The sequence below is a fragment of the Aedes aegypti genome, chromosome 2 (assembly GCF_002204515.2).
Source record: "Aedes aegypti strain LVP_AGWG chromosome 2, AaegL5.0 Primary Assembly, whole genome shotgun sequence".
NCBI classification, from domain to species: domain Eukaryota; kingdom Metazoa; phylum Arthropoda; class Insecta; order Diptera; family Culicidae; genus Aedes; species Aedes aegypti.
Window position 1 is genome coordinate 36350076 of NC_035108.1, and position 14493 is coordinate 36364568.

The 14493-nt window shown below is 40.0% G+C and overlaps 1 protein-coding gene across 1 annotated transcript in view; it reads right to left on the bottom strand.

Moving 5' to 3' along the window:
• The window catches only part of LOC5569889 (hyccin), a 109193-nt gene that overhangs the window by 44107 nt on the left and 50593 nt on the right, over positions 1-14493 (bottom strand). The window contains exons 4-5 of the mRNA XM_021840547.1: positions 9811-10336; positions 9630-9746 (exon numbers count right to left, since the gene is read on the bottom strand). Coding sequence (XP_021696239.1) covers positions 9630-9746; positions 9811-10336 — 643 coding nt within the window. The remainder of the gene's footprint in view (positions 1-9629; positions 9747-9810; positions 10337-14493) is intronic.

Below are 14493 nucleotides of genomic sequence, written 5' to 3' on the forward strand. Positions count from 1 at the left end.
GCTATGGTGCCCACATGAACACTGTTTTTTAGTATTGTGACGTGATAGTTTTTTGAAAAATACCCATATTCTCTTGCTTCTGAGAAAAGGAAGCATTGTAAATCAGCAGCTCCATCAGAATTTGTTTGAAATAGCAGTGTAGTAGTGTCATTACTAATACTGTCTAGTCAAAATGGTTTTGAATAATTTGTCATATAAGTGCTATTCTGATTACTCCTGTCTTTTACGTAAGATTAGAGGCTTTAATGTCAATTGTCGTGAAGTCTTAACAAAATTAGGCTGTTTAGTAGTAGTTCTAGTTAATTTCGTTTTTTATTGTTAAAAGTATTTATTGGTCATTACGTTCGTATATCCTTATAGGAAAAAAGTCACTTTCCTTGTCTGTTCAACAATTTCTCGAACCTAGCAAGTGAACCCTAATGATCGATCTCAGCGTCTTACTTTCCATAGTCATTTTTATAGTTAATATTTAAGAGTAAAGTTACCTTAGGCTTCTATTACAGTCTCCTACAAGATTCACTTTTCGGTGGCAAATGCAATGCTTCACAACGCCTACTTTCTACTTGTAAATTTTGCGAAAATGAAGCTAGAATTAGATTATTTATACCGTTGTTACAAAAGAGGTATTTCTTTTTATGGCAATATAAAAACCATATTAAAATAAGATTGTCGCCACTTATTTGTACTCAGTGAATCTACTAGTCATTTTCCTCACGTATGGCGAAATAGGGAACCACGTATGGCGAAATAGGGAACCACTATGTCCATAACTGGTACACCTACCCTAGTTCTCGAAAACTTATTCATACAGACTCAAGTCAAAAAAGTATACAAACTTACTTTATCGATCCTACGTGTTAAGCAGACGGAATTCTACACGTACCGCTCTGTACCAACTCAACTTTTCACTTTTATAACGTTTAATTTCCGGATTCACAAAACGACGAAAGTAAGATTTTCAACTTTCGCAACCTAACCACTACTTTCACCGCCCCGCTGTATGGAGAGACAAAATGACTTAACCACGAATCAAAACAAAACACTACTTGAGTCGATTTTACACTGGTAGAAAAACGTCGCATGTAACGGAATAAAACGTCCTATCATTTTGTCATAAAATTCTTGTGCGAAATAATAGGAACTCCATAGTTTTTGAACGCGAGCTCATTGTATGCAAAATTTAAGAAATGTACACGTCGAAAAAATGTTAAAAAGGTGATTCATTTTAAAACAGTTTTAGAAGACAGGTGGTGATTCTTCTGAATTAATTTTCTCAAAACCGTATGAAAGTTACTTAGGTCGATTAGAAAAAGTAATCGAGAGTTGAGTGCATTATTAGTACTTTACAGCTTTTGAGAACACTGTATGCCGATTAGAGATGGTTTTGACCTCATAAAATGATTTCTGTTCATTAAAGTACCTGTAAAACATACATTTATCTACAGTTTTTATTCTATGAGATTCTTAACCTCATGCTTAATCATAAAAATGCAACCGTATTATCATTCCTTTGCCATTTCTGAACATTATTGTAGTACATCATTTTCGTATCCGAATTACAGATAAATTGTAAAAAAAAATCGTTGGAAATACGACATTCCTCATTTCCCGGCATTTAGAGCTGCTGCCGAATGGCGCAATGGCTGACATGTTACAAAATAGTAGCTTTGCTTTTTCAATGATGGATGATGATTGAAGCAAACATCTAGCAAATCTCATCAATGCAGTCGTGCTTCAAATAACATTCGCATTTGATGCCAAGCAATTACATATGGGATATAGCCCCGAGGTCCAGCTTCTCGATTTCCGATCTTGAGTATCGAAGATCAAAGGACAATGGTGGCGATTGTCTTCTTCTTATTCTTGGCATTACGTCCTCACTGGGACAAAGCCTGCTTCTCAGCTGCTCAGCTACTCAGTGTTCAATGAGCACTTCCACAGTTAACAACTGAGAGCTTTATTTGCCAAAATGTGCATTTTCGCCTTCGTATATCGTGTGGCAGGTACTCTATGCCCAGGGAAGTCAAGGAAATTTCCATTACGAAAAAATCCTGAACCGACCGGGAATCGAACCCAGACACCTTCAGCATGGCTTTGTTTTGTAGCCGCGGACTCTAACCACTCGGCTAAGGAAAGCCCAATGGCGATTGTGTTAAAATCAAATCTTAAAAAGGAAAATGCAAATCTTGCTGATTTGTTCAAGCTAGAAATCAGATGGTTTTAGAATCGAAGGTCAAAGTCGTTAGATCACGTTGCCAAAAAAGTGTGTAATGAAGCTAAAGGGTGGAATCCACGACCAAAGTTTCATCTTAACGTTATTTTCAACGACGTTATTCGCAACTCTGCAACTACACTGCCCATAACTGCATACAGTGGGATTCCGTTTTTGGCATGCTCCATTTTTGGCACCCCCCGATTTTGGCAAATACCATTAAAATTTGTAATTTTTTGTAAATATTATCGTGTCTGTTGCTTTATTTATCTGAATGGCAGGTCAACTACACACCGATTACATTCCAGATCTTCATTTTCGTTGATATTCCCCCAAATCTCATTAACTACTAAGGGCTCCCGTACGCGCTTATTTACTTCAGGATGGTCATTTGTCATGCATTCGCAACGTTTCATAAGGCCATTCATCTCCACCACAATCTCAACTAGAGATCAATCTCTTAGGCATTCCTATTAAGTGTCCAGCCCACTTGGGTCTGCCAGTAGGTGGTACACTAAAAATCACTTCTCTCCAGTTTTGGAACAGCTTGTTTGAACAGAGCACAAACACATTAGGCAACTAAAAGTCACCTTTTTAGCTCACTGTTATTATTATGGAGTTACAAACATTGCGCATGAAAAACACAACGCAGTAATAAATGAAAATACAACAATATGTCGTGCATCATAACTTTTAAGGAATTTCATAGAATAAATTGCTTAATTCTAGTGAATTGCAGAAGTGGCAACATATAATTCATAAAAAAGTGAAGATTTTACTATATTGCATATTTTTTTTAAGAATTCCAATGTTCCATTCAATACCGGCACAAATGCGAACACAGTCCAAACTACAACTTATTCTCAATAATTGAAGCGTGCGATAAAAACTATTAGGAGTATTTTAACTTTTTGTTTATGGTATTCGTGTGTATATTAATATTTCTGCGACAACTAATTAGAGCTACGTTCTCTCTTTGTTGGAAATTCTTTAAGACGTTAGATTTTTAAGAGACGAGTTCGGTACAAGATTTTTAATCAAGGATACGGGGCTCAACATAAACAAAATGTTCCTTGCTAGCTGGAACTATGAGTTTCCTAACTGACGCCTGGAGAATCTATAGGAGATTCTTAGTCCTTAAAGAATTCTCAGAAGTTTTAACGGATTCTTGAGAATGTCTGCAGATTCCTAGCGGACTCTTGGGGTTTTTTGTGAGATCCTGAGAATGTATAGTTGGTTATTGGGGATTAAGTCCGAAATTTGGTGATTCCTTATAAACTCTTAAGATTTCTAGGGCATCCTGGTAATTTCAGCGGGAAAATGTGAATTTGTGGTGGTATTTTGAGTATTTCTGGCGAAATCTTGTAGATTTTGGAAAGGTTTCCAGAGGAATTTGAGGAATGCTAGTGGTAACCTAAGAATAAAAAACATTTGAAAATTTTCCTTGGAGACTTGAGAATTTTCGGCAATATGGCAGCAATATTCTTAGGAAGATGCTTCGGAACCTTAGCGTTTTCCTGTAGATTACTTACGAGCACCTGAAGATTCCTATCAGGTTCTTGAGGATTCATAACATGGATACAGTGGGATTCCGTTTTTGGCAACAAAGTTGAAATTTTCAGTTGCCAAAAACGGAACCGTGCCAAAATCGGAACCCATATTTCAAATTTTATTTTTCAACTATTGGTTTTGAAAGCATCATTACAATGTTAATACATCATTTTTATGGAATCATAAGGCGTTGAGACTTCGAAAAGGTTCACTTCGGAGCATTTTCCCGAAGGGTTATACTATGCTATAAATCTATAACTCCGTAATATTAAATCTGGCAAACGATTTTCTGGTCGCGTTTTTACGCCTCAACGTCAAAATTTTTTTAGAAGTTTTATGCATAATTTTTGAATAAAAGGGCCTTGTAAAACCAATAATTGCATAAGTGACTTTTATTGAAGAACTGGACATTTTCTTAAAACTATTAGAGGAAACGAAAAAAAAATCTTTTCTTTTAAAGACGTATTTGCGAATCAAAAGCGCTGGGTATTGCAAAACGGCATGACATTTTTTTTTTCTAATTAAATGAACATTTAAAATCAGTTTAACTTTTGGACTTTAGCGTAAAATTTGAAAAATTCGGTAAGTTTGGAATTGCTCCTTCTATGTATGTTTCTGATAAAGTAAAGCATTTTATAATGATTGGTTAACTGTATCAAAAGAGCAAACATGAGCATGAGAAGATGCATAAATGTCTTGTAATTGTGTAGAATTTAATTTTTACTTGAAATTATTTTTAATTCAGCTTGATATATGTTTTACACCTGCCTTATGAAATAAACTGAAATTTACAGGATCCTGTTATGAAACCTCAAGAACCTTATAGGAATCTTCAGGTTCTCATAAGATATCTACAGAAAAAACGCTTAAGCTCTGAAGCATCTTGCCAAGCATCATGCCAAGCATCCGTAGGATCTCGCATAGAGTTCTCAGGATCTTGCTAAGGATTTTGCTATGAGTTAACATCTTGGAATTCCGCTGCGATGTTGCCGAAAATTCTCAAGTCTCCGATGAAAAAATTTAAAAGTTTATTATTATTAGGCTACCACTAGCACACATTAAATTCCGCTGGGAACCTTTTCAAAATCCTCAAGCTTTCGCCGGAAATATTAAAAATACTACTAGAAATTCACATTATCCCGCTTAAAATTTACAGGACGCCCTAGAGTTTATTAGGAATCACCAGCTTTTGGACATAATACTCCATAACCAGTTATACATTCTAAAGATCCCTCAAGAAGCTCTCAGTGTCCACTTGGAATCTGCAGATATCCTCATGAATTCGTTAAAATTTCTGAAAAGTTCCACAAGAACGAAGAATCCCTTAAGGGTTCTCCAGGTTACAGTTAGGAAACTCATAGACTCAGCTCGTAAGGAACATTTTGATGATGTTGAGACCCGTATCCTTGATTAACAATCTTGTACAGAATTCTGGATCGTCTCTTAACAAATCTAACACCTTATAGAGTCTATAAAAAAGAGAGAACGTAGCTTTAAATAGTTGACGCAGAAAGATCAATATACACACCAATACCACATATAAAAAGTATAAACACTCTCAATCGTATTTATCGCAGCTTCAATGGTATTATTGAAAATAAATTGTAATTTGGACTGTATTCGCATTTGTCATGTTATCAAATGAAATTTAAAAAAAAAAGTTATGATACACGACATTTTGCTGTACATATTTGTACCCATTATTGCGGTGTGTTTTTACATACGCAATGTATATAAATCCATAATAATAAAGACAGCGAGACAAAATTTATGATTGTTACTCTGTGTAAGTCATAGATTTTTCTCTTATGTCGATGCTGGTGCTTTGTTCGAACAAGCTGTTCCAAATTTGAAGATCAGTATTTTTTTTTATTGTATCACCTACTGGCAGACTCAAGTGGGCTGGTCACTCAATATGAATGCCTATGAAAAGAGATTGGTCTTAAGTTGAGATACTGGTGGAGATTATTGGTGTCATGAAACGTTGCCTATGTATGACCAATGACCATTCTGAAGTAAATAAGCGCGTACGCGAGTCCTTAGTAGTTGGTGAGATATGGGGAAACATCGACAAAAAAGAAGATCTGGAATGTAATCAGTGTGGAGTTGACATGCTATTTAAGTGAATAAAGCAACAGACACGATAATATTTACAAAAAATTACAAATTTTAATGGATTTGAAAAATGTTGCCAAAAACGGATCCATTTTGTTGCCAAAATCGGGGGGTGCCAAAATCGGAGCATGCCAAAAACGGAGCATGCCAAAAACGGAATCCCACTGTATATGTAAATGTATGTTTTATATGTTTATATGTTTAGCTAAATAAAAACTCACTTCAAGTAAAAATAATAAAAGTTGTATGTGTATTCTACAAAATTACGAGTCGCATTTATGGATCATGAGATGTAGTTGTTCATGTTTGGTCTTTTGACTGCAGTCAATCATTCATTATGAAATGCTTTACTTTATCAGAAACATTAATTAGGAAGGTATTCTAAACTTACCGAATTTTGTAAAATTTTACGCTAAGCCTAAAGTTGAACTGATTTTTGTTTTTCAATACCCAGGGCTTTTGATTTGTACTTAAAACGTCTTTGTATGAATACAGTAACACATTTATTTTTTTTCGTATTCTTACACAGTTTTAGGAAAATGTTCAGTTCTTGTATAAAAGCCACTTTTTGCGATTATTAATGTTACATGTCCCACTCATACAAATAGTAGACGGGGTTGGTGGTCTGATGGCTACCGCTTCTGCTTCATATGCAGAAGGTCATGGGTTCAATCCCAGGCCCGTCCCTTTCCTCGTACTTTGTAGTTGTATATCTCTCACTTGCTTCTATCCTCCATTCTAAATATATCACACTCAAACTATTCGTTCATAACAAACGCTAGAACCAGAGGCGGACAAGAAACCGTTTCCCTAACGCTTCCTACTTCCACGCGCACGCCTTTCTTACGCCTGATACATAGGCAGTCTGCTATCCACAAAAGCAAACCTCTCTGCCATGCCTTTCCCCCAATCCATACACTCCCGCATGAACTGGCGTGGATGCAGTGGAATATACGGTCTACGTGGGAGCCAGTTCAATGCATCATCAATTCCTCCCCCTTCCCCTCATTGGTCTGCATTCTGACGTGGCAGGTGCCATTGTTGCCTAAAAATAGAAGATCACCAGCACTTATACACTGAGGATGCCTGTTAGTCCCAAGCAGTCATTCGGTTGGTTCCTTGTGTAAGTGCAGCTGATCTGGCGATACTGGAGTGCATCCACGGGCGGCCAATCAAGCTCAAGCTCAAGCTCATGTCCCACTCATACAAATAGTGTACATAAAACACCTAAAAATCATTAAAGACGTTGAGGCGTAAAAAGCATGGATGTAGAACGTTTGCCACAATTAACATTTCGGTGCTATAGACCCATAGCATAGTACAATATTACGGAAAACTGCTTCGAAGTGAACTGTTCAGAAGTCTTTATGCCATATGGTTCTATAAGGATGATGTAATAACATTCTAATGATGTTTTCAAAACCAGTAGTTGAAAAATAAAATTTAAAATAAGGGTGCCGATTTTGGCACGGTTCCGTTTTTGGCAACTGAAAATTTCGACTTTGTTGCCATAAACGGAATCCCACTGTATTTGTAACATTCTACAAAAGTAGGCATTGAGTAAATAGAACACCAAGTGTGCATTTTATGGCAGTATGAAAGGAAACTAAAATTTCTAAAAATACCAGGAACTCAAAAATGCTTATTTGAGGCTGCTGTTTTGTACAACTCATATCGCATAGTAGGTGAATAGTCAGAAAATAATTCTGATAGAAATTTCATTGCATCACGAGGCTCATTTATAATCTCAATGTGACTGTTATGCGGTTATAATTACCAATGTGACAAAACAACTTGGTATTTTTTTCGAATTTTCTAGAACAAGCTCACAAAGTTCAGTAAGTTGATCGAAAGTATTTATCATTTGATGACTCTCCCCGGTATTAACTCCAATTTGTCAAAAATGTCGAATGTGACTGTTATGCAGTTATGGGCAGTACAATAGAGTCACAATACGCTGACAATGAGCATTATTGTTCATGAATACTCTGACATAAACCCAGATTTGGTAGAAACTCCTTATAAATTTTCAAAAACTCTAAATGTTTCAATACAAACTTTCTTATACTGATAGTTTCCTATTTTAGTTCAGTGTACTATGTTCAGACAAGATAAAAAGTTGTTTTTTTTTTCAATTTTGAGAAAAAGTTAAAGTGTATTGGAAGAATATATAAAACTAGTGGTCCTGGCAAACTTCGTCTTGCCATCAAGTAGGCTGTTGAACAATGGCATGCACTCTCCCATACAAAACGACAGATTATTTGAATACCGTTTTTCCGACTATTCCGGAAACTTTTCTTTCGCACGATCACGTCGTTGCCTGCGTCGTTGATGAATACGACAGTGAAAGAATTGTACAAAACCGTTGACCCTTGAGCCATTTCGTGACATACAAACACCACTCCATTTTTATTTATATAGACTAGTGGTCCCGGGTCGTGGGTTTTAATCCCACTGGTCGAGGATCTTTTCGTAGAGGAAATTTTCTCGATTCCCAGGGCATAGAGTATCTTCGTACCTGCCACACGATATACACATGCAAAAATGGTCAATCGGCAAAGAAAGCTCTCAGTTAATAACTGTGGAAGTGCTCATAAGAACACTAATCTGAGAAGCAGGCTTTGTCCCAGTTGGGACGTAACGCCAGAAAAAGAAGAAGAAGAAGTGGTATCGGCAAACTTCGTCTTGCCATCAAGTAGGCTGTTGAAATACGCCATAGAACGATCCGTCCAAAATGAGAGTTTCGTTTGCTTCCATTTTTTGCGACTTTTCCGATCAATAGCCCGTGCTTTTTATAGACACAAACACGTCGGAACACTTTGAAATCATAACTATAGGAAGAATCTTCAAGATCTGATGACCCGTGTTCAAGCCATTTCGTGACATACAAACACCACTCAAATTTTATTTATAGAGATAGATAGATAGAAGATTTGTTGGATATACACCAATCTAAATTGAGTGAGTTTTCATCTAGTTAATTGATTCGAAGCTCAATCGTAAATCGTGTGCTTGTACGAATACACCCTGTTTGACGCATTAAACTTTTATATTTCTGAGAACACAGTTTGGATATTAGGATGATTTAGTCTGTGCTGTAGATAGGTATGTGCGTCAAATGAAAATGCATGAAGCAATAACGTATTATTTCAAGCTAGAAACTATATCACGTCATTAGAGTGACGTAGAAGCAAAAATAAATCTGAAAAGGTAGATAATCATAAACACGTATGAAGAAATAATATCAAAGCAATTATCATATGTGTTCGACAGCGAAACAAAAATAGTAAACAGCGGCAGAATTGTGTAATTGTGATTTCCATTGATTTATGTGGATATGGTGATGTGTATAAAATCCCCCCTGTGTAAAGGTGACGGTAATTGGTGTGATTAGTGGTGAATCCTGTGTGAAACACAACGTGTGAAGAACTGAAATCAGCGAATGTGTTGGGTGAGGTTTACAACAGATAGGTGACCTTCTCTCACATACACGCACACTCGATTCACGGCGCGCGGTTTGAAGAGATTTTGTGACAGCATGGTGCGGCGGCGTGTGTGTATTTTTGGGGGTGGGAAAATGCGGTGAAACGGAACTCTTTCGGGAACACCGGAGGATATAGTTTCCGTTCGATTTCGGCGAAACACTCGAATCTCGCCGGTGGTGGTTTTGGTGACGGGATGAATGCACAAAGCCGGATGCGGATATAGAAAAATGGCCAAACAGTGAAAGCCTGAAGTACGGTCCACCTACCTGGAAGCTTCTTCGTCCGGAACGATGCGTTGGTGATCATCGACTTCGACACTGTCACCGTGGTGGTCGCCGGAGTTAGCGCCACACTGATTCCCATCGGACCATCACTTGGTTGACCTAAAATTGGGGAAATTATTTGATCATAAGTGTCATTCAAGCTTAAGAGCTAACAACGACTTACCAGAAGGATTCGCGTGCAGCGAATTGCGGATTGCATTCGTAACTAATATCACTTCCGGTAGCATCTCGTAGCATGCCCGGCTATGCAGGTCGTTGACCGCCTCGATGGCAGCCGAAGCGAATTCGTTGAACATGGCAAAATAGTTGGCGTGTGCGAGTTCCACCAGAAACTGCGAGCTGACCGCTATCCGGGGGATCGGTTTGCTGCTGGAAAGCGAGGATTGACCGGGCGAACTGCTCGCCGATTGCGGAGACGTCGGATCCGTTCCGTAGGACGGCCGGTGCATGTGGCCACCGACCTTGGGGAAGCCCTGGTTGACCAGCAGCGAGGTGGTTCGGCACAGATGAAACAGGGCAGGCTTGTGAATCTGGTTCAGCTGTTGATTGTACGTGAACAGCAGTGCCGTCATCACTTTAAGACGATTCTGGGCGTTGATCGACTCGATCGAGGGAAGCGGGCCCCAGCTGATTTCCTTGTTGCTGTTCTCCTCCCAGCGGCGCAGGTCACTCGGGTGCAGGGTTTTCTCCTGTGGAGAATTGAATTGAATTACTTTTTATTGAAGGGATTTTCTGCAATCAGTTTTCTATCGATATAAAATCCATAATGATTTATACTAAGCATACATTCAAGCTTTGTTCTATGAAGTCCCTACAGTCATCCTTCCTGGAATTCATCCAGTTTTTTTACAAGAATAGATCCTCTAGATTTTCATTCAGCAAATCTTTTAACGATTTTCGTAAGAACTAAATATATTAGTAATTATTTTCGACCCGTTCTGAAATTCTCACAACATCTTTTGCAGCATAACTTTGGAGAATTCTTCCTGCGATTTATTTAAGAATTCTCCAGTGATGTGAGCTGTGTAACTTTTTTTAAACGTGAAGGTCAGAAACGAACACCTTGACATCTGGTAGCAGCTGGAAGAATGTTACATATTAGTAAACTTTAGACTCACCAGAGCAGCACTGTTCGTGTCGCTATGAAAAAAAACGAGTCTTTTATCTTATTCCTTCTAATCATTTTTGTCACAACCCTCCCTACAGTCCAGAACTCCCTGTCCTTTGGTTCAGAAAGGGGTATGAGCGCGTTCTGCCAACTCGGTCGAGGCAGATTTCTTGTGTGAGCAAGTTACAACATGGACGTTCTAAAGTGCCAGAATGAAGTGTTGTGCTTGTGGGGAGCACTTGAAGATGGGATGGAAGGTCATTACTTCGCGTTCACGCTTTACTTCTGCTTCTTCAAAAAGTTATATACAATAATCGAACCTATGCTTAACTATCTAAATTAACAGTTGCAATTACAATAGTTGTATCTGAGCATGTTAACTGTCGTCGTGCTAACTTTATTATAATGATCTTTTATCTACATCTGTCGAACCATTCTGAATGGCCGTTGTGAGAATATCACCAAGAATTTCTCACATGCAATAAAGCTGGATTGTCCTACATTGAAACATCATTCGCTCTTCGGATTCATTTTTTGTTGTTTGTCATCAGTTTTGTTGAGTTGTCCTAAATGCCGTACATGGCGTACAGAGATCATTGCCATGGAGTTTCTCGGAAGCTTCAGGGGAGTTGTTATCGAATCGAAAGAGCGAATTCTGTATGACTTCAGTGGGTGTTCGGCCATTTGGCCGAACGCCGTTTGGCCGAATGCCGTTTGGTCGAACTCCATTTGGCCGAATGCCATTTGGCCTAAAGGGTCATTTGGCCGAATGCCGTTTGGCCGAATCATGAACAGAAAAAAATGCTACAACGCTGATGTATAGGATTCATAAGTGTGACCCAATAACTGATAAGCTAATTAATATGTCGATTTTTATGATGTGACAGGATGTCATGTTTGCCACTGAATCTATGACAAAAGGAAGGGACAAAAGGTCGAAAATCTTTTTCAAAGAAGGAAAAATTTCCCACCATGCAAATCGTTTTCGACTTTTTGTCCTTTCGACCTTTTGTCTTTCGACGAGTTGTGTTTGATCCTTCGACCTTGACGCTTGCTCCTGCGGGGGCGGGCGATGAGGGCAGGATCAAACATGTCGCGCGTCGGTCGGGTGAAGTGAAAAGTGGCGTGATCCGTTAGTTGTGTTTGATCCTTCGACCTTGACGCTTGCTCCTGCGAGGGTGGGCGATGAGGGCAGGATCAAACATGTCGCGCGTCGGTCGGGTGAAGTGAAAAGTGGCGTGATCCGTTAGTTGTGTTTGATCCTTCGACCTTGACGCTTGCTCCTGCGGGGGCGGGCGATGGGGACAGGATCAAACATGTCGCGCGTCGGTCGGGTGAAGTGAAAAGTGGCGTGATCCGTTAGTTGTGTTTGATCCTTCGACCTTGACGCTTGCTCCTGCGGGGGCGGGCGATGAGGGCAGGATCAAACATGTCGCGCGTCGGTCGGGTGAAGTGAAAAGTGGCGTGATCCGTTAGTTGTGTTTGATCCTTCGACCTTGACGCTTGCTCCTGCGGGGGCGGGCGATGAGGACAGGATCAAACATGTCGCGCGTCGGTCGGGTGAAGTGAAAAGTGGCGTGATCCGTTAGTTGTGTTTGATCCTTCGACCTTGACGCTTGCTCCTGCGAGGGTGGGCGATGAGGGCAGGATCAAACATGTCGCGCGTCGGTCGGGTGAAGTGAAAAGTGGCGTGATCCGTTAGTTGTGTTTGATCCTTCGACCTTGACGCTTGCTCCTGCGGGGGCGGGCGATGGGGACAGGATCAAACATGTCGCGCGTCGGTCGGGTGAAGTGAAAAGTGGCGTGATCCGTTAGTTGTGTTTGATCCTTCGACCTTGACGCTTGCTCCTGCGGGGGCGGGCGATGAGGGCAGGATCAAACATGTCGCGCGTCGGTCGGGTGAAGTGAAAAGTGGCGTGATCCGTTAGTTGTGTTTGATCCTTCGACCTTGACGCTTGCTCCTGCGGGGGCGGGCGATGAGGACAGGATCAAACATGTCGCGCGTCGGTCGGGTGAAGTGAAAAGTGGCGTGATCCGTTAGTTGTGTTTGATCCTTCGACCTTGACGCTTGCTCCTGCGGGGGCGGGCGATGAGGGCAGGATCAAACATGTCGCGCGTCGGTCGGGTGAAGTGAAAAGTGGCGTGATCCGTTAGTTGTGTTTGATCCTTCGACCTTGACGCTTGCTCCTGCGGGGGCGGGCGATGAGGGCAGGATCAAACATGTCGCGCGTCGGTCGGGTGAAGTGAAAAGTGGCGTGATCCGTTAGTTGTGTTTGATCCTTCGACCTTGACGCTTGCTCCTGCGGGGGCGGGCGATGAGGGCAGGATCAAGCATGTCGCGCGTCGGTTGGGTGAAGTGAAAAGTGGCGTGATCCGTTAGTTGTGTTTGATCTATTGATCGCATCGCTTGCTCTTGCGAGGGCGAGTGATGAACACTTGTCCGGCGTCCAATGCGATTATGGAATTATTTCGCGAATTCGGTTAGGCGTAATTATATCATGGATCGCATCACCTACCATTGGTGACTCCCAGATCTATACCTTACCCACTAACCCAATATCCTTTCCATGACAACCGTGGAGATGCAGAGGTGATCTCGGTCTCTAGTAACAACGGTAGTCACACTAACATTCCTTCCCTTCCCCGATGACCGTAAGGACGTGGCCGGCGCCGTTATTGACTTTTAAAATTTGAGCTCTCGATTTGTGCACATTGAAGAATAGTAAGCTAATCCCAAACCCCATTCATTAATTCCCTGTGCAACTTCGATTGTTCTGGTCAATCACGGAGTAGCAACTACGAATTGTACGGTCATCTATGCTTATGCTTATGCTTATGCTTTCGACCTTTTGTCTTTCGACCTTTTGTCCTTTTGACCTTTTGTCTTTCGACCTTTTGTCCATAAACCTTTGCCACTATATGAGCTCCAAGAGAATGATAACATCGAACCTTTAATTCAGGACGAAGCTGTGAACAACACACTTCGCGTCAAGACTCTGAGGTGATGATTGAATCGCCACTGGATTACCAACGGTGTAATAAGGTTTCAAGTTTTTTTTAATAATTTCATCGGAAATTTTTCCTTCTTTTAAACAAAGGCTATTCTTTCGAGTTATACTGGTCCCATTACTATCGGTAATAGTTTAGCTTATATTTTAATTGGGATTTTTTCCTTCTTTAAATAATCGGTAGTTCTTTGTAGTTGTACTGATGAAATGATTATATGCATTACACTTGCTTAAATTTTCATAAGAGATTTTTCCTTCTTTTGATCATAGGCTTTCCTTTCAAGAGAGAAATATTTTTCATTGTTATTGGAATTAAAGCTTATATTAAGTTTTATTCCAAACATATTTTTTTAGCTCAAGGGTAAACTTAGGTGAAATGTTACTCTCCTCCAAGATTAAGATTAGAACATGAGAACTGAACACTGCACCGTTGCTTGAGTATAGCAAATAACGACTCGACGAACACTTACGTCAATGAAGCACACTGTTTCTCCGTTTTGAAAAGAAGAAGCCAAGACTTGTTGATGCCAGAATTATGACATATATTACAGTCGACTCTCCACATCTCGATGTTCTACATCTCGATATCTCTCCCTATGTCGATGATTTCCTAAGTCCCTTCAGTCTGCATACATTTTCACTCTCCTTATCTCGATATCCTCCTTATCTCGATATCTCCATATCTCGATGTGTTTCTGATGATTTTTCGTTCTCAATTTTCTCTCCGTAT